The sequence below is a fragment of the Prionailurus bengalensis genome, chromosome A2 (genome assembly GCF_016509475.1).
Source record: "Prionailurus bengalensis isolate Pbe53 chromosome A2, Fcat_Pben_1.1_paternal_pri, whole genome shotgun sequence".
NCBI lineage: Eukaryota > Metazoa > Chordata > Mammalia > Carnivora > Felidae > Prionailurus > Prionailurus bengalensis.
The window spans coordinates 78334845-78356316 of record NC_057348.1 but is presented as its reverse complement, the minus strand read 5'-3'; the positions used below and the strand labels follow the sequence as shown (position 1 = coordinate 78356316).

Here is a 21472-nt window from a genome sequence, read left to right as displayed (position 1 = left end):
TTGAAGGACTAGCTGACTCTCCTGTTAAGGCAGCTGGTGACTTTAAGTTAAAGCTAATGCTCATTTATGATTCCGAAAATCCTAGCGTCCTTAAGAATCACACTAAATCTACTCTGCCTGTGCTCTCTAACCAATACAACAAAACCTGGACGACGGCACTGTGTTTACAACATAGTTTTCTGAGTATTTGAAGCCCACTGTTGAGACCTACTACTCAGAAAAGATGCCTTCCAAAATATGACTGCTTATTTAAAAAAATTTTTTTAATGTTTATTTATTTATTTATTTATTATTATTTTTTTTTTAAAAATTTTTTTTTTCAATGTTTATTTATTTTTTGGGACAGAGAGAGACAGAGCATGAACGGGGGAGGGGCAGAGAGAGAGGGAGACACAGAATCGGAAACAGGCTCCAGGCTCTGAGCCATCAGCCCAGAGCCTGACGCGGGGCTCGAACTCATGGACCGCGAGATCGTGACCTGGCTGAAGTCGGACGCTTAACCGACTGCGCCACCCAGGCGCCCCTAATGTTTATTTATTTTTGAGAGAGAGAGAGAGAGAGAGAGAGACAGACAGAGGACAAGTGGGGGAGGGGCAGAAAGAGAGAGAGAGACAAACACAGAATCTGAAGCAGGTTCCAGGCTCCAAGCTGTCAGCACAGAGCCTGACGCGGGCTCAAACTCATGGACTGTGAGATCATGACCAGAGCTGAAGTCAGATGCTTAACCGACTGAGCGCCCCAGGTGCCCCAGAATAGGATTGCTTATTGACAATGAATCTGGTCACCCCAGAGCTCTGATGTAGGTACAATGAGGTTCATGTTGTTCTTATGCCTGCTAACACAACATACATTCTGTAGCCTATGGATCAAGGAATCATTGTGTCTTTCAGGTCTTATTATTTAAGAAATAGACTTCATAAGGCTATAGCTGCCACAGATTGTAATTCCTCTGATGGATCTAGGCAAAGTTAACTGAAAACCATTTGGAAAGAATTCACTATTAAGTGAATTAAGAGGAGTTCGAGACTGTAGTGCAGGAAGTAACTGCAGACAGGTGGAAACAGCAGAACTAGGATGAGAAGATGGAATGAGATGAGAATGAGGAGCCTGAGGATGGGGCTGCATGGCCACGATCTCATGATGGAACTTTAATGGATGAGGAGTTGCTTCTGATGCATGAGCAGAGAAAGTGGTTTCCTGAGATGGAATCTACTCCTGGGGAAGATGCCCAGAAAATAGTTGAAATGACGACAGAGGATTTAGAATATTGTATAAACTGGGGCGGCTGGGTGGCTCAGTCGGTTTAATATCCAACTTCAGCTCAGGTCATGATCTCACAGTTCATGAGTTCGAGCCACGCATTGGGCTTGCTGCTGTCAGCACAGAGCCTGCTTCGGATCCTCTGTCCCCCCTCTCTCTGCCCCACCCCTGCTCACGCTGTCTCTCTCACACAAATAAATAAACGTTAAAAAAAAGAGAACATTACATAAATTTAGTGGCAGGGTTTGAGAGGGCTGATTCCAATTCTGAAGTGGGTAAAATGCTATCAAACAGCATGCGAAGCTGCAGAGAAATCGTTCTTGAAGAATCCACCAATGTGGTAAACTTTGTTTGTTGTTGTCTTACTTTAAAAATTGCCACATGGCACAAAAACAGACACTCAGATCAACGGAACAGAATAGAGAACCCAGAAATGGATGCACAAACATATGGCCAACTAATCTTTGACAAAGCAGGAAAGAATATCCAATGGAATAAAGACAGTCTCTTCAGCAAATGGTGCTGGGAAAACTGGACAGCGACATGCAGAAGAATGAACCTGGACCACTTTCTTACACCAGACACAAAAATAAACTAAAAATGGATGGAAGGAAGCCATCAAATCCCAGAGGCAAAAACTCTTTGACCCCGGCCATGGCAACTTCTTACTCAACACGTCTGCAGAAGCAAGGGAAGCAAAAGCAAAAATGAGCTATTGGGATCTCATCAAAATAAAAAGCTTCTGCACAGCAAAGGAAACAATCAGCAAAACTAAAAGGCAACTGACAGAATGGGAGAAGATATTTGCAAACAACATATCAGATAAAGGGTTAGTATCCAAAATCTATAAAGAACTTACCAAACTCAACACCCAAAAAACAAATAATCCAGTGAAGAAATGGGCCAAAGACATGAATAGACACTTTTCCAAAGGAGACATCCAGATGGCCAACTGACACATGAAAAAATGCTCAACTTCACTCATCATCAGGGAAATACAAATCAAAACCACAATGAGATACCACCTCACCCCTGTCAGAATGGCTAACATTAACAACTCAGGCAACAACAGATGTTGGTGAGGATGCAGAGGAAGAGGATCTCTTTTGCATTGCTGGTGGGAATGCAAGCTGGTGCAGCCACTCTGGAAAACAGTGTGGAGGGTCCTCAAAAAATTAAAAATAGAACTATCCTGCGACCCAGCAATTGCACTACTAGGTTATTTACCCAAGGGATACAGGTGTGCTGTTTCGAAGGGGCACATGCACCCCCATGTTTATAGTAGTACTATCAACAACAGCCAAAGTCTGGAAAGAGCCCAAATGTCCACTGATGGATGAATGGATACAGAAGATGTGGTATATACATATATATACACAATGGGGTATTACTCGGCAATCAAAAAGAATGCAATCTTGCCATTTGCAACTACGTGGATGGGACTGGAGGGTATTATGCTAAGCGAAATTAGTCAGAGAAAGACAAATATCATATGACTTCACTCATATGAGGACTTTAAGAGAGAAAACAGATGAACATAAGGGAAAGGAAATAAAAATAATATAAAAACAGGGAGGGGGACAAAGCAGAAGAGACTCATAAATATGGAGAACAAACTGAGGGTTACTGAAGGGGTTGTGGGAGGGGGGTGTGCTAAATGGGTAAGGGGCACTAAGGAATCTACTCCTGAAATCATTGTTGCACTATATGCTAATTTGGATGCAAATTTAAAAAATTAAATTAAATTCAAAAAAAATTGCCAGTCACCCAACCTTCAGTAACCATCAACTCGAGGCAAGACCCTCCACCAGCAGAAAGATTATGTCTCATTGAAAGCTCAGATTGAAAAAAAAAAAAGAAAGCTCAGATGATGATTAGCACATTTTATAGCAATAAAGTATTTTTAAATTAAGGTGTATACATTGTTTTCTTTAGACACAATACTATTACACACTTCACAGACTACAGTGAAGTGTGTACATAACTTTTATATGCATTGGGAAACCAAAAAATTCATGTGACTTGCTTTATCGTGATATTTGCTTCATTGTGGCAGGACCCGAACCTTCAATATGTTTGAGGTATGCCTGTACTTCATACTCCAATGACTTCCCAGTTTAATTCATCCTCTCCTCCCCACCCTAAACTCTGGCCCTTTCTATCCTCCTCTTGAGAAAGTGACAGGACCGGTCAACATCCAGTTGTCCAAGTCTGGACCAGTCTTCTCTTGCATTGCAAGCTGTGTGTGCAATGAACACCAGAGTCCCGTGGCGTGTTCCTCCCTAGTATTTGTCCCCGCTGGCTCCTTCTGCACATGCCCACAACTGCTGCCTGGTTACAGGACGTCACGACAGCTCACCTGAATTATGCAAAAACACCCTCACTGCTTCCTGAGTGGCCCCTCAAGCCATCCTTTACACTGGGGGCAGCTCAAAGCTGCTCCTTTAACAGCCCCATGGGGCTTTCAGGATGGACTCCCAGTCCCTACACTTAGCACACCCAGTGGAACTTTCTAATATGGCCCTGCCCGCCTCTCCCCGCATGCAAATACGATTGCACATTCTGGTCCCTTTGCCTGGGACCCTCTTCCCACACTCAAAATGTTAAAAACAATTGTGTTAAAATATATATAACATTTACCATTGTAATCCAGTTTTCTTTGTCTAGATTATTCCTACTTATCCCTCAAATTCAGCTCACGTGTGACCCCTTCTGAAAAACCTTTTCTGAGTTCTCAGGCTGAGGTAGGTGCCTGTCTTTTGTGCTACAAATATCTTGGCTCTTATCCCATTGCATTCTGTGTTAGCTTATGTCTCTTTTTACAGACTCCCTAAGAGAGTCTGTGTCTTATTTAATCTTGCATCCCCAAGGCTTCAGTGTACGGTTGTACAGGTTATGCACTGCACTAGGATGTCTGATTGAGGAAGTAGGTGACGAAGACCATCAGCCAATTGTGCACTCTAGGACGGAGCTGTATCCAGGCCTTTTTCTATCTTGCACAGGGATGCCATAGGAGACATTGGGGGCCCTATGTATCCTCAGGCCTTGTTATCGAATTGGCACATAGTATTATAGTAGGTGCTAATTAAATGTTAAATTGAGTGCAGACAGGTGGATGGATGTTCTACGCAAAGGTACCAGAGGAAGACACAGTGGGTAAGCTGGGATAATGGGATGGTACTGGACGATTTAGGGGGTTTGGAGCCAGTTTGTAGAGGGTCTCTTATGTTGGGCTAGGGGCCTAACTCTTAATCCAGTAGGCAATGAGGAACCTTTGAGAATTTTTGAGAGGACTGTGACTTAGAATCACAAAATACTCAGGCTTGAAAATGGGACTCAGAGAAGTGAAGTGACTTGTTCAGGTCACACAGAAAGTTTGTGGCCAAGCCCGGGCTTGAATTGGCTTTTTTTTTTTTTTTTTTTGCCCCTGGGTCAGTGCTGGCTCTTCTATACTGCTCCCAGAGAAGTCTGCCTGAACGGAGGTGGAGCCCTCCCAGCCTCCAAGAAAAGTCTTCACAGCCTTCCTGAAACACACCCCTGGCGACAGAGGGCAGGGGGACGACGGCCTGGCTGGCTGGAGGTGAGAAAGGAGGACGAGGCTGCAGTGAGCCTCCTTCTGGCCCATCCCTTGTCCGCCTTTAGATCTGTCTGCTCGAAGTCGGGCACATCACCCATTAGCTTTCTGCTCTTCACACAAGGCAAGCATTCTGGTTTTTTGAGCCCTTTTTGTTTTGTTTTCTCCGTAAGAAGGATTTCCCTCCTTGAGACACTTTTGGTTGCTCTTCTTTGGGCCCTGGCTAATTTTTTTCAGACTCTTTCAGAACCACCTTCTGCCCTATAGCAGGTCTTAATGAGCACGTGTGGAGTTGGCTTCCACGGAGTGTGGACACTGATCTAACCCGGGGTCTCCCCGAAGGCTGGCCTCCCACGAGAATGCTTGGTGCCGTGTCTCACCCTGCCGGGACCACGTGTATCATCGGACATCTGTGGTGTTCGTGCTAGGATCTTCTGTAACTCCTGATTCTCCTTCTGGCTTATTCCTCACGAGCCCCTTGTCCAGCTCTCCTCGCCCGGTTTCTCGGTACCTCCGTTCTGGACTCTGAAGCAGTGACTTTATCCTTGTCCTTTTTCAACTTCATTTCTCTAGTGTTTCAGAGAGATTGGACATCTCGGCCTTTATTGCCAGTTATAAGGGCTCCGTCCTTTGGTGCACACAACAATGACATGATCGTCACATATGTATCGAATGCGTGCTCTGCTCCAGACATTGCGCTTGCTGCTTTGTAGCGCTCTTAACCCTCACATGATGCCACAGGATGGAGCTATTAACAGCTCCGTTTTATAGATGTGGAAAATTGAGACACACCAGATCAAGCAACTTGCCCAGAGCCACCCAGCTGAGATCTGTAGGCAGGTGGGGATCCCACAGCTTGTGCTTCTGTTGAGACACCTGGTGCTGCCTCTGCAAACAAGCTTGGAGGCGCTCTGTGAGGTCACTGATAAAATAGAGACTCACACTCCGTGCGAGCAGGTCCAGGGGCCACCAACCGTCACTCTCCGGCTGGATCTTCCCTAACCTGCTCTGTCCCTAACAATTCTAGAGAACACAGCTTGCCCACAAGGCCCACCTGTTTGACAGGTAACTCCCCTCCTTGACACCTGTGTCTAAAGCTTTCTAGTCTATCGCAAGAGGCTCTTTTCATTGATCTGGCATAATGAGCTCTGTACAAAGTCATCATAATTTCCAGACAGCAGTGGCAAATTAAATTGATGGATGATGTCAGTCCACAGCTTTACTAGGGATGAACTTAAGTGTAATTAACGATCATTAATTAACAGAACACTTTTTCCCTTTAAATATATAAATTAGGCAGGCTCCACACTTATCCCGTCTGCCTTCACGACGCCCGACCGAGAAGGCTACAGGCTCTGTCATAAGCCCGTCCTAGGTGTTCCAAGTAGAGGCTGTCAGCATTTGAAGACATTTGCCTTTTGCTTCCTGTCCTCCTTTCCAGTTTGGTTCCTGAACTGTCCAGCCCATAGGTAACCTTTTCTGACTCTTGGGTAAAGACTGAGATTAAAACAAAAAAAATGAACCAAAAGATTCTGATGCTTCATGGGCCCCCTGCAGCTAGCTCTCCCCCACCCCATCAAAGGGGTGCCATTCTCTTTGGATTTCCTCTTTTCCTCCAGTGGTCAGCTCCCAATGACCTCTGTGCCTCTGTGGGCAGCTATTCCCTGAGCCGAGGCCTGGCTGTTTGAGGCAGGGAGGCTCACCGGGGGCCCGCCTCCCAGGGCCGAGGGGCTGGCCCGTGGCCTCACACCCCCTAGACAAACTGTTTGAGCTTTTGATGATTTACCTCAATGCTTCTCTTCACTGGGGCAGAAAATTGAGAGATGACCTCATAACTGAGGAATATTTCCCTGTTACCCTTTCCTGAGACCCAACTTGGCTCAGCTCTCAGGGACAGCAAAGTGTCCCCTGTCAGGCATATGTAGTGCTTTCAGGTCCTGGGTTCCCTCTTGGAGTTTGGGTTTCTCACCCCATCATTCCACTTCTCTGTCCCATTCCCCCCTCATTCCCCAAATTCCCAGACTCGATGCCCAGGAACAAAGCCAGAGAGTAAACATGGTTTCCTGTGGTGACAGGGACAAGGGGAGGGGTGGGGGACAGGCAGCTGCCGGCTGCCAGTGCCCGACACTCACCATGCTTTGTCCCTTGATCCCTTCGCAGAAAAGACCGTGTGCTGTTTGCTGCTGGAGGTAAGTAGATTGTCTTTGGGCGTTTTGAATGGCTTTGAGATGCTGTTGGCAGAGTTCTGGCCGCTGAGACAGGCTTTTGTTTTCACCTGTCCTAATGATGTCCTGGAATTGGAGGGTGGAGATGCTGGAGAGGGAGAAGGTCTACACATTGAACCGTGTCTTCTCTCTACAGAGGAAGAAAGAATAGAACTCAGCACAGGCAAAGAGAAAAATGCTTATCTGGCCGGGTCGGCACCCCCGAAGCCCCAGTCCTGACTCCGATTTGTCTTGACATTCGCTCCTCTCTCCCCAACAAGCAGCAATGTCATTCTGAATGTCTGTATCAAATGACACGTGAAACTAATATACCAAGGTTCTCGCAGGAGGCATTTACCAGGCTATCCTTCTGCAAAACCACTTCTATAGGATGAGCAGAGGGGACACCAGCTGTCATCAGAACACAGTGGGATAACCACACAGCCAATCCCCAGTCAGCTACTCAGAGGCCACAAGGTCCCTCAGGGCAGTGAGTAGGGCAGGACTCCCAAGAGAACAAACAGGAAATTCTTGAACCTGAACCCCTCCCACCGCGCCCCCGCCCCTCTCTGCAGAAGCAGAAAGGTCTGAAGGACCAGCAGGGCTGAATAAAAGGGTCTTTGTGTGCCAGAAAGTGGCTTGGCATCTGTCCATGGGACACTGTGGCCTCTCCAGGGCTCACCAAGGTCCAGGGCCACCGCTGTTGGGCCAGGACCTGAGGGAGGGCATCAGTGCTTGAGGGAGAAGTCACAGATGTGCGCCTGGGTTTAGGTGGACAGGCACAGCCTCTTGAGGTTCCACAGAAAATCCCAGAGCTCCAGATGAACATCCTCACTTGTTCTCACTTGCTCAGCCCCTGAGGATCTCAACTCAATGGGCAGGATGAGGACACTGACCAAGAAAACAGGTGCATGGGGTAAAGTTCTTAACTGTTACAGGTCTACAGATTTGATCCAAGCTAAGAATCCCCTCTCAGGAAAAATGCATAATTATAGGAAAGAATCCTGGACCCCCAAAAGACGAAGGCTCTGAAATCCTAAGTCCCCTCTCGCTTTCTGGTGCCTAAAGCAGGGCCCCACATTATCATTAGTGCTTCATTCATGTGTTGAATAAATAAATGAAATTATAACAGATGTCCCAATGGTGGTGCCTGGCTGGCTAGGTTGGTAGAACATGCGACTCTTGATCTCAGGGTTGTAAGTTTGAGCCCCAGAGTGGGTGGAGAGATTACTTAAAAATAAAATCTTAAAAAAAAAAATGTCCTGATGGGAAGAACAAGAGATCACAAATCTGGACATCTGTGTTGAACGTGATAATGAACAAGGTAGAAGGCAAAGATGGCAGTCCACAGTGTCCTTCCATCTCCAAGTTGGGGATCAGCCTTTTCTCATTACTGAGACCTTTCTGGCAGTTATTCCAGGCACCTTGACCTGGGAGAAGAAAGCAAGACCAACCTGACCATCAGGAATGGGACTCTGGGGTTCCTCTGTGTTCCCTCATACCAATGGGCTGCCAGGTTGTCTCAAAGCAGATTGACTCTGGTCCTCTGATGAAGTGGGAATTGGGGGGAAAGTGGATTTTTGAGCATCATCTGGTTGTTTGGTTCTTTGGCCTCACCAGTGCCTGTAGGTTGCCTACACTGAATAACTTTACTGGGTAAGTTTTCTTCATTGAATCAGAGCTGACCTTGCATGCATGTTCAGTCCCTAGCACCATCCTGCAAGTCTTGAAAACCAAGAGCTGATCCCAGGGCATCTTCTGTGATGTAGTGGGAGAACCCTGGGCTGCGAGCCAGAGATCTAGGCTCCGACTGCAACCACACCACATTATTAAGCTTATGATCTGGACTTCACCACTTACACATTCTCAGTTTCCATGTCTTTATCTGTAAATGAAGTGGGTCCCTAGGTGGCCACTAAGGTCTCTTTCTTCTCCATTACCATAAATACAAGACATACTTACAGCAGCACCTTCTCTTCTCATCCCTCATGATTCCTGAATATCATGGCAATAATTACAGCTGAAGTATTGAAATATTTTACTCAGGCAGGATCTTCCTTGGAGGAATTCATCCTTTGTGAAGTTGTACTGGCCTTTACGACTCCTGTGAGACAGGCAGGAAGCTGCTAGACGTCTCCACCCTCCTCACGGGTGACTGGCCAAAGAAGACCCAGAGGGGCGAAGTGACTCGCCAAGGTCAGGGCCAATGGCTACGCAAGGAATGGGCCTCCGTGCTGTGTGCAGGGGCCTAGCCAGTTCTCAGGAAGGCAGGAAATGGGGTGTACCGTGACCAAGATTTGAAGCCAGGAAACTAGGAAGTGCGGGACTTAGCATCACGGAAGGTTAGGACTGGATTGAAAGTCACCTGGTCCGATCTCCTTGCTGATGGGGGAGGTCAGAGAGGTTATCAGTCGGGAGCCTGCAGGGCAGAGCTAGTTGGGGGCAACATAACTCTGTCTGTCCTTGGGAAGTGTCCTGCTTAGCAATTTTTTTTTTGGCAGGGGTTTCCAAAATTAAAATATGACTTTGATTTTTACCACTACTGTTTGGGAACTTTCTTCATTTACTCACTTGCTTATCACTTGCTCAAGCTGACCAAGTGGGTAGGGGGAAAGGATGTGCAGAAACAAATATTCCTCAGCTCTGGTGGAAGAAAAGCTTTGAAAATGAGAAATTTTGTTTTGCCGAACTAAGAGTTAAAAATAATACTAGTAAGTGGAGAGAGACAAATACCATATGATTTCACTCATATGTGGAGTTTAGGAAACAAAACAGACGAGCAAAGAAAAAAAGAGACAACCCAAAAAACAGACGCTTAACTACGGAAAACAAACTAATGGTTACCAGAGGTTGGGGGCGGGGTGCGGGGAGTGGGTGAAAGAGGTGATGGGGATTAAGGAGTGCACCTGTCGTGATGAGAACTGAGCGCTGTATAGAATTGTTGAATCACTATACGTACACCTGAAACTAATATAACACTGTATGTTAACTATACTGGAATTATAATTTTAAAATACCACCACTATTACTTACTACTACTAATGCATGTAAACAAAGACCAATCACAAGGAAGGGTGCCATTATGGACAAAATGAATGAGCCAGACCAGTGATTCTAAAGTCGTCCTCTCTGTTTAGTGACCCAGTCAGCACATTCTACTGCTAAATTCACAGAAAAAAGGAAATCAACGGATATGCTTTTATCTTGGTTTTATATTTTAGTTCCATAAATTTTTCTCAGATGACCAATTGGAGAACAAATTGTGTATGAGAGAATTTTCATCAAAACTTGAAAATAGCCTTTCACCCTTAATTTTTTTTCATGTGTGATTTTGTATTGCAATAAGCAGATTAAAGCAGTATTTCCTACTTGACCCGTTCCTTATTGTTCATACCAAAGTAAATCCATCACTATTTCAAGGTATTCCACAAAGAGACCCGTACTTCTGTCCCCTGAGCTTCGAGAACAAGCTTGCCAGCCGCTGGTGCAGGCGAGAAAGGCTGTGTACGAATTTCAAGTGGGGAACTAGGGTCACCGTGATCAGAGCTTCCCCTAGGAGGCGAGTTTCACACTTCACTTGCCGAAGCTTTTGAAAATGGTAGAGCTGGTGTCCTGGGTAGCACAGAGTGAGCGGATGTTTCAGAAAGACCCAATTCCCATTCAATCTGTGTTTCTCTAGTCTGTGAATACCCGCCTGTAGATAACTTACATGGTTTTGTCTTTTGGTGGAGAGGCGGTGGGCTGGTGATAGGAACGGTGTCTTGGTTTCTTGTAAAAATATATTTCTGTGCGGGTGCGATGTCCTGGGTAAAATGTTCCAGATTTATATCACAATCATTCTGATACAAGTCCTCACCTGCCCTGGGATTACTTATTTTTTCCTGTTTTGGTCAAGGGAGGGCCTAAGGTAGATCCTTATAATTTTTCTAATTCCATTTGCCCTGCCCAGTAAGAGTTTATAGGACATCATATTTTTTATTCACTATTAAAATATTTTATAGACTTTTTTTTTTAATTAGAGAGGTTGAGAGAGTGAGAGAGAGAGAGAGAGAGAGAGAGCGCACGAGCCGGGGAGAACGACAGAGGGGGAAAGAGAAAAGATCTCAAGCAGGCTCCATTCACGCTTAGCCCCAATGCAGGGCTTGATCCCATGATCCTGGGATCATGACCTGAGCCAAAAACAAGAGTCAGATGCTCAACTGACTGAGCCACCCAAGTGCCCTTAAAATATTTTATAGACTTGAAAAAAAAATTTTTAGAGAAAAAGAGGCTTTTTCTCTAATTTTTCTCATTCTTTGTTAATGTACATAGATGTATTGGCAAAACTGTAATTAATTGATATTTTGGAGTATTCTTTTTTTAACAAACATTATTCTGTTTATACATTACTAATTCCCATATACTGGTCATTTTAAATGGTGAAGTAATATTCAATCATTGCTCTATATTATTTAGCCCCTCTCTTATTATCTACTTACCATCTGGCTTTGTTTTTTTTTTAAAACAATTTATTTAAAAAGTGTTTTAGGATTATTTCTTTGAGGTATAGTTCCCAAAGTGAAAGATTGCAATAGCTGATAGCTCTTGCAACACATTCTTTCCAGACAGAAAGACCAAACCAATCTGTTGTGCTAATGCTAATATGAGTACCACTTACCTGCTAAAGTGGAAACAGAAAATCACTGTGAGAACACACCTGTAGAATTAAGTGCCCACTATACCAAGAACAGCCTCGGTGACTGATCTTGAATCAGCAACCTCTGGTCTCACCCCTCTGTCCTCTGGCCAACACTACTAATAATTTACTAAGAACTTCCAATATACCAGGCACTCTACTAAACTCTTGATTTATCTTACAGCATTTAATTCTTACAGTACCCTAAGACAGATATTATTATTTCGATTCTACAGATGAAAAAAACAGCTTCAGAGACGCGAGTGTTGCCCAAGGTTACAGAACTAGAAAACATCAGAGCCTGTGATCTGATCTCTACCACCCTGAAATCTTGGAAGATGTGGCAGTGGATGGGGAGAGCCTCAGGACACCCCCTGCCCTCCCACCCACTGTGCATGGGAATTTCAGCGGGGCATCCCCGCTCCCCTAGGGAAAGGAAAAGAGACACCTGTCAGCAGTCAGCAACCCCACTCCACAACCTGAGACCTCAGCCTCAGGGTGTTGGGGACCCCAGGCCCAAAGAAATGAAAAACCAAACGCTTTTACTTTTTTTGCCTCTCTACCAAAAGAAGTCCAGACCATGGCCTCGGCAGCTGGCCACTTGCTTCACCATACATGCCTTAAGCATCCAGGTGGGACTCCAGGGCACACGGCTGTGTGGAGGGCTCATAGACACTGCCTCCCAGCATTCTGGAAATCTCTGGTAGGTGTGGGAAGCCTGGAGTCTCCACAATCCTCTCCCCTTCCTTCCTGCGGGCCAAATCCACCGGGTTCTCAGGCAATTCTGTTTCAGAAAAAATTTGGACCTCCCCCACCTCGTGCTTGTTCATGGAGGTATTTTCATACTCACAACATCAATATCCTGCGTTGAAAACGTCAGCCCAGATGCCTCAGGAATGGCTGAGCCAGCCACCAACACCCGGTGCGGCTCCCTGTACCAGCCTTAGAAAGAACTTGTCGGGAATTTTCCAATACGGTTTTTAGGGGACCAATCCCCTCCCAACAGACTTTGAGCACCACCGTCACCTGTGGCCCGCCACGGTTGTGTAAACTCACTCGGGCTTAGGCTAGCACCTGACCTTCTCATTTGACAGTATACACTCTCTTTCAGCCCCCACCTCTGAGGGCAGGAACTTGGCCAATCATTAGCTGGGCTCTATTTTATCAATGGATTCTATCTGCATTCGCAGCCGCAGTCAGGATGCCTTCCATAAAGGACAACTCTGAATTCCAAGGGACCTTCTTCCAAAAGCAAACGAGCTGGCAGGTGAGGTGCACGGCATAGCCCTCAGCATGGGGGAAACCACATAGGAACTGTGCTAGTTGTATCCTGCGGCCACTCAGGGAGGGAGCTAGTCCCCAGTTCACAGCTGTGGACACTGAGGCAGACTGCCTTTGAGAAGCTCTGAAGTCACAAGGCTATTAAGTGGAAGTGTGGGGGCTAGAATCTGAGCTTGTGGTCTCATTTGCCACAATTGTACTGAAACACTAAATATAGTGCTATGGTGGTTAGAGGAGGCATATTGAATCAGCCTTCCTCAGCAGGGGAGGAAATGAAGACACAGCAAAGTCAAGTGACTGGCAGGCAGAGCCGTGCCAAGCAGTTCCTATGCCAGGAGTGCTGTGAGCTCCTCTGGAGTGCCTCCTCCTTCTCAGGCCAGAGTACCTATCTCTTTAAAAGACTTCAGGGTCTGAGTGGCTGGGGAAGTGCTCCTTAAGGCATGGGTGCCTGCCTCCAATTAGCTTATACGAGGTCTTTACCCTCTTCACTTTCTACGCACAGCCAGGCAACAGGCACTGTCTAGAGCACTTTGATAAATGCCACTGTGGGTCAGTGGCTCATGCCAGCTCAGTGCTCAAATCGCTCCAGGCTCTGTGTTGGTTTCTCAGTCATCTGGTCACCCTGTGCCCATTCATTCAGGAGGAGAAGAGCATTCTTGAGTGCCTGTATGTCAGGCACCTTGCAAGCTTCTTTTACCCTTTCCAGCTCATGTAACCTACCCCACAACCCAGCAAAGTGGATGCGGTTCACCTCCTTGTTATAGACGGGGGAAATTAAAGCTTAGCGAGATTATGAAACAAGACCAAGGCCATGCAGACCTCAGCATTTGGAAGGAGAGCCCAGGTCTGGCTGGCCCAAGTGAATGCTCTTCCCATCACGCCACCCTGCTCGGATATCCTCCTCCCTCTACACCTTCAGGCAATGCAGGTTCTGCCACGATTCTTGACAAAGCACTTCCCCAATTTCAGAGCTGGCCTGAGACACAATCCTGAACACAACCCTGAGACACAACCTGGCCTGAGACACAACCCTGAGACACAATCTGAATTTAGATAACTTGAGATTCTCTTCATCTTCCCGTCTACAAGTATTCCCCCCCTCACCTATTCTTTTGTTGGTTATTTATATTAAGGTGCAAAATTCTGGCATCATCCACTGCTAGGCATGATGTGGGGAGTCCCAGGGACTTTCCAGGGCCCTGAAATATTTCCATCAGCCCTCAGGGATGAGCCCCCAGTCCTTACTCGGCACCGAATCTAGCTCGAAGAAAAAAACCACAGAAAATAGAGACCTCGGGGGATATAAGCACATGTACACACACTGCTGGGGTACTTTCAAGGGATGACATTTCTCTGGAGACCAATCTGGTGATAATGACAAAAACTAAAAAGGAATTCACAGCCTTTAATCTGGTAATCTGATAGTTGTAGTCTGGAAAGACCACCTCAAGAAAATAATCCCCTACCCCCCAAAAGTTCAAAGATATTCTCAGTGATGCTGTTTACAATAATAAAAAATATCACAATTGACCTGAATGATCTAAAATAAAACAATTGAAAATGACAGGAATGACGGTTATCTCTACCTAAGGAAAGGTGTGCATGAGATAGTATGCCCAAATCCACAAGGAAATTATAAATATAACAAATAATATGTAAACATGGATCATTATAAAAACAAAAATGGAATATATGTGTGTGTATATATATGTGTATATATATACACACACACACACATATATATATATATATATATGAATACGTGATGTAGATAGATGAGAAAAAAAAGGGAAGGATGTGGGTGGACTGCTTAATAGGCTCTGTTTTGTTAGAGCTCTTTAAATCCGTATAAGAAAAAGATAAAACAAGTAAACAACAACTACGGCAACACTAATCCATCCTTAACCAGAGAGGGCAAAGGAGAGAACACACGTGCAGATACAAAGGTAGGAAGGAGTAAAATGTGTTCAAGTCAACATCATTCATTCATTCATTCACTCACTCATTCATTCATTCATTCATATTTAAAGTATTTCCTTGACACATAACTGTGTGCCAGGCCCTGGGATACGATGGTGGAGATAAGACACTGTCACTGCCAGAGGGTTCCCTCGGGGTGGGAACACACTCTCCAAATCTTGGGCTGGCACCATGGGTGGTGGAGGAAGGCTCCCCCTCAGAGGCCGGCTTCTGGCTGAAGGGCCTGAGGTGAGTGAATTGCACTCCAGCTTCACGGGACTCTGCCTACAGCCAGAGACCCGATTCTCTTAATAATATCAGGCCTTTTGGGGAGCCTGGGTGGCTCAGTCGGTTGAGTGTCCAACTTTTGATTTTGGCTCAGGTCATGATCCCAGGCTCATGGGATCGAGCCCTGTGTTGGGCTCCACGCTGAGCGTGCTTGAGATTCTCTCTGTCTCTGTCTCTCTTCCTCCACCTCCTCCCCTACTGGTGTGCATACTCTCTCTAAAATAAAAAAAATAATAATATCAGGGCTTTGATTGTTCTAGCTGTTTCCATGTGCCCAGAGCCAACGTGATAGCAGAGGGGGTGAGAAGGAACCGCCCGCATGGTATTAACTTCTCCATCAGAGTGACTGCCTCCCGTAACTGCCCAACATACCCACCGCACAAGCCACATGAGTTCAAACACAAGAGCCACCGAAGCTTGGCTGGAAACTGGGGGCTTCCAGCTTTAGGATATACTTGTTGGACTCTACCTTAAGATGGCACAGCTGACATCCTCCCCACCCTTGGGGGCACCAAAGGGACAGGTGTGACAGGCAGCTGGAAGTTGGGTGAAGCAGGAGGCAGAGGCTGGTGTGCCTTGGGGAGAGGATTCACAAGCAGGGATTCCCAGTGTCTCAAACACCTGAACAGCCGGACCGAATCTTCCCAATACTGTCTTGCGGCAACATCAGGAACCTTTCCCCGGATGTCTTGGGCTAAGCATATAAAAAAATCCTTGTCCACACCGCAAGCCAGGGAGGGAGGATCCTCATGCACAAGGTAGAAAAAGTGTCCGGGCCGTACCTATATCTCAGAGACCACTTGGTGCCGCAGAGTGCTCTTCTGTCTTGGGACAGCAGGGCCAAGGCCCCCAAATCTGTACTTTTTAAAAGGTCCCGAGGGGATTCAATGCTCTGGGCCAGCTTTGGGAGTCACAGGAAGTGCGGACCCAACACCGCTGTCTTTGGAATCAGAGAGATCTGGGCTCAAATCCCAGCTCTGTCACTCATTAGCTCTGTGACTAGGCAGATAAAATGACCCCCTGAGCCCAGTGTCCCTACCTGTAAACGGGGGGGGGGGGCGGGGGGCAGCAATGTCCACCTTATAGGATTATAAGTGGGCAGGTGCTCCCACAGCACACTGAAGCGCCCTATCTGAGCAACATCACATGTCATTACTGGTTTACCGGCCTGGGCGTCTGTCATTGGACGTACCTCGAGGGCAGGTGTCTTATTCACTCTTATCCCTGGCAGTTGGCCCTGGGTCTCGCCCTGTGTTCAGTGTTGAAACGAGTGCTGTGAGGATTGGTGGTAACACACAGGAGGCAGTTACCACAGAGCCAACTCGCTTATTAGAAGTTCCCCCCAACACATGAAAATGTAGATTTTTTACAAATGCAAGTAGTGGTTTTACTAAGCGGGTAGTTCTCTGCCTTCTCCCGGCCCCTGAATTAAAACCATTCCATTTACAAGAATCCTACGGGAGCACACTGTTCAAAAAACAGAGGCTGAGCAAGGAGAGGCCACGGCTGCTCGGTTTCTATCTGTCCCGACTTCCAATTTCCACAGTGCAGGCCACAGCCTCCCACAACAGAAGGTGCAAAGTCTCCACTCCCTGCTAAGCTCTCAGCGTCACTCAGAACCACTCACCCCACAGGCTGTCGGGGTCCCGCAGCAGCCACTAATAACGGAACCGTTTCTGTTCTCCTTGGAGTGACAGTTGGCAGTGCAAACAGGAAGTTGTCTTGAAACAGGGTGTGGCTGTGCCCTGCCAATATGTGAGTACAGAGACACACTTTCCCCCCACTCTCTCCCCAGCCCCCTTCTGTTTCCCTCTGCCCCCTTCTTTGGGAGCAGAAGGTCTGAATTATTTCGGTGAACACAAAGCCTTTCACACGATTTAAGATCGACCATCACCCCCGTACAAACAAAAATCTAGGGGAGAGAGGAGTCTAAAATATAGGAAAGGGTCTGTTTTCCTACCGTCAGTCACTCACTCGGGGCACTGAGTTGGGAACTGTGGGCGTGAGCGTGTGTGAGCTTCCCCCTCGATTTCTCCACGGGCACACAGGAAACAAAACCAGAGCTGGAAACCAGGCCAGGTACCCTGCCAATCATCTGAGTGAGTGAGCCAGCCAGTCTGCCCGGGCGGGGTGGGGGGTGGGGGGAGGGTGGGGGGGGGAGGGGGGCGGTGCTGGCCACCGACCTTCGCCCAGGGCCCACTGTGTGCATACACGGGACCGAGGAGCATCCGCAAGTAGGAAACAAGGAAAATCACAGGTCGCGAGTGTCAAGCAGTTTTAAAAGTTTGAGTGCAAGAGACCTGAAATATTTCTCAACACAAATTACAGCCTAACAATGACAGAAATAATTGCTGAGTAGATATATGCACGAAGTGTCATCGGGGCTGCACATAAATGCAGAGAATGGGGGGGGGGTGGGTGACGGGTGGGTGAGGTTCCCAGCGCCAGGAGAGGTGTGTGCTACAAAATTTTCCACTGCGCTCCTACCCGGGCCCCGAGGCTTGTGTCTGCAGAAGGGCTGTCCAAAATAGACTGGTCCCCAACCCAGCCTCCTACTCCTGACCTCCTTCTGAGGCAGCTCCTCTCCCCACTGCACGCCTCGGCCCTGCCTCGGCTCCGGTGCCAGCCCACAGCCCCACAGTGCTGTCTACGCTACACCTCGGATTTGCTAAGTGGACGGTAGGTTGACAGCACGCTCTGCCTGCCAGGCTCTCTCTTCCATGACCTGGGCCCAGCCCCACGCCATCCTGTGTGGCCAACGTGCCCTGCGCTCACACTTACACATCCTGGGGAGGCAGCCTTGTTGTTTGGATAAGGAGGCTGAGCCAGTGACACGCTGGGCAACGCGACTCGTGGGAGCTGTTTCCTGGCTCCTGGCTGAGGGCCCTGGCCAGTCAGAACGCACCACTTCCCCTTTAAGAGAGCCCGCCCAGATGCGATTAGGGAAAGGCAGAAAGAAAAGCCCGGAACAGTCAGGGCTGTATCCTGAATTTGGCAGATGAACTTGGGTCTTCCTGAACTGCACACACACAAGGTGTGGTCAGAGGCACAGAATCCTCCGAGGCTGATTTGAGCAGAGTCCGTGTTTGGGAAGGGCCGGGGCCTTGCCGCAGCCCCCGGGCTTGATGGCCATGTGCAAGCTGCGTGGGGGACCGGTTCCTGGAGCCGCTGTCCCCTTGGGCCTGGTCCCGGCAGTGCGTGGGAGCTCAGGCCTTTCCACTCCCCCTTCCCCCAGGGCCGACCGGCCAGATGCACAGAGTCCACTGCAACGCGTGGCCCTCCGCTTTGGAGAGTAGAGACATCATTATAAAGGTTGAACTTCTGTGGGACAGTTTAATTACCAATCCCAGCAGGGAGTTTTCATTTATTCAGGATATTTGTAAAGTTGATTCCTTGGGGCGCCTGGGTGGCTCTGGTAGTTAAGCGGCCAACTTCAGCTCAGGTTCACGATCTTGCAGCCTGTGAGTTTGAGTCCCGCGTCAGGCTCTGTGCTGACAGCTCAGAGCCTGGAGTCTGCTTCTGATTCTGTGTCTCCCTCTCTCTCTGCCCCTCCCCTACTTGCTCTGTCTCTCTCTGTCTCTCTCTCTCAAAAATAATAAACATTAAAAAAAATTTAGAAAGTTGATTCCTTGATCTTGGCAAGGAGACTGGGGGAGAGGAATGGTTCCCAGAAATACCCCAATAGTTCACAAAAGGCAACATGGTGTATGACTCCACTGAGACGAAATATCCAGAGTAGGTAAATCCATACAGACAGAAAACAGGTCAGTGAGTGCCAGGGTCTGGGGACGAAGGCAGTGGGGAGTGACTGTTTAATGGTTATAGTGTCTCTTTAGGGGTTGATGAAAATGTTTTGGAACTAGGTAGAGGTGATGATGACCCAGCACCAGGAATGGACTCAGTGCCACTGAACTGTATGCTTGAAAATGATTAATTTTGTGGGGCACCTGGCTGCCTCAGTCAGTTACAGGTCTGACTCTCGATTTCCACTCAGGTGATGATCTTACAGTTTGTGAGATAGAGCCCCATGTCGGGCTCTGTACTGAGCATGGAGCCTGCTTGGGATTTTGTCTCTCTCTCTCCCTCTGTCCCTCCCCAGTTCATGCTCTCTGTCTTTCTCAAAATAAATAAGTAAAACATTTAAAATGATCAATTTTGTTATGTGAATTTCACCTCAATCAAAAACACCCAGTGGCAAAGTACATTTGGGCAACTTTATCTTCTACTGAGATCTCTCTCGTGTTTCATCCAACATTTCTTTGCAAAACCTGGCTATTACCTGATAAACCTTAAGTCAGTCCTGGCTAAGGAATATATGCCTTCTCCTAAGGAAAAATAAAAACAAGCTTTTAAGAGACAAAAGCTTTACAAGGGTCAGAGGTATGGCTCCTATGGAGAACTTCAGACCATGGGGACATTGAATCATCTAGAGACATGTCACACAACCTGGGCAGGGCCTACCTGCCTTTGTAAGATGGTCCCATGGTGGGACCATCCCTCTGGAACCGTAAGAGCATAAGAAAGAGGGAGAGGGAGGCTCCCAGGGAGAATAATTCAAGAGAACACGACTTTGGGCTTCTGGGTTCTTGGCTTCCTTTCCCCTCCTGTAGAGAGTTTCTTCCCAGAATGAAGGAGAATTAATCCATTTCTGACTGGGAGGGGGCTGTGCCGGATAGCAAAGTAGCACTGGTTTCCACAGTTGCATGTCTTTGGAATGGGGTCCGTGGGAATGAGGCGGCATAACCCGACCACCTGCTGGACCCAGCTTTGCTGGACGGGGCATTAGGCCCCCTTTTCTCCATCACTTCCAGCTTTGCCTGGGGATAGTCTGCTCCCAGGGGTAAGGCTGTGAGCCTTCTCCTCCAGACCCGAGCGAGGCCAGTGGGTCAAGGGCTCATGGGTACACTGACCCTGCTCAGGGGACTGTCAGGAGGAGGCCTGCTGGATGTTGCAATGTTGCACAGATGAAAGGGCAGGCTCTATGGCTTGTGAGCCAGAGTCATTCCAGAGACAAATGTCAACAGCTTTCCTAGTCTCTGCTGAGCTCCAGGATGATCTGGAGGACAGAGATGTGAACAGCTTCCACCGGCCAACTCTCTCAGAGCCCTTCGATCCTTCCGGAGCACCTTCCCTTGCCTCTTTCACCCTGTCCTCTCCTGTTACCTCAGGTGCCCAGTAGTAAGTTGGTGGCCTAAGTTCTCAGCAAACAGGTGGTTTAAGATAGAAAGATGCAATTTTTACTACTACTGTTCTAGCATCTGAGGAATAGGAAGTTTAGAACCTTAATTCTAAATACAGAAACAGGCAGGTTAAACCCAATTAAAAAATGGACAAAGGACTTGGACAGACATTTCTTCAAAGAAGACATGAATATGGCCAACAAACACATGAAAAGATGCTCAACATTGTTAGTCATTAGGGAGCAAATCAAAACCACAATGATATACAACTCCATACCCACTAGATTGGCTATATAGAGAACAATAACCAAAAACAACCAAAAACGTAAAATAACAAATGTTGGCAAGGATGTGGAGAAATTGGAACCCTTAGGCATTGCCAGTAGGAATGTAAAACGGTACAGCTTCTATGGGAAACAGCATGGTAGTGCCTTAAAAAATTAAACATAGAATTACCACACAATCCAACAATTCTATTCCTGAGGTACATATTCAAAAGAACTGAAAACACGTACTCAAATCCTGTATACAAATGCTCATAGCATCACTATCAACAGTCTGCTTCAGGATAACTCAAGAGTTCCCTTAAAAACCCTTCTTGGGGGGTGCCTGGGTGGCTTAGTTGGTTGGGCGACCGACTGTTGATTTTGGCTCAGGTCATGATCTCACAGTTCATGAAATCAACATGGGGCCTGCTTTGGATTCTCTCTCTCCCTTTCTCTCTCTCAAAATAAATAAACACTTAAAAAAAAACCCTTTCTTGGAATCACTTAAAGGAGGTAATTTTTAAGTTAAGGAGTCAGCTCACAGGCACTCTAAGATAGTAGTTCTCAAACAAGGCCAACTCAGGTCTGTGAAGAAGTGTGATTGTTTTAAACAATGTCACACACACACACACACACACACACACACACACACACCAGGTACTAAGGCACAGCCCCCTCCGCCAGCCCCTCGTCTCTCATACAGCTGTTGTTTCCATCTAGGGGATCACCATTCCTGTGATGGAATCATCATTGCCATGAAAGGCACCCAGGTCTTAGAGCATGAG

General features: G+C 47.1%; 1 protein-coding gene across 5 annotated transcripts in view; it reads right to left on the bottom strand.

Annotated features, from left to right (window-relative positions):
• ATXN7L1 (ataxin 7 like 1) overlaps window positions 1-21472 on the bottom strand; it is a 248047-nt gene that overhangs the window by 50050 nt on the left and 176525 nt on the right. For 4 of the 5 annotated variants that reach the window (XM_043588617.1, XM_043588618.1, XM_043588620.1 and 1 more), the window contains exon 4: window positions 6967-7189. In XM_043588617.1, the coding sequence (XP_043444552.1) occupies window positions 6967-7189 (223 nt within the window). Of the gene's footprint in view, window positions 1-6966; window positions 7190-16868; window positions 16987-21472 lie in introns of those variants that run through there. The other variant, XM_043588622.1, reaches the window with a different exon arrangement.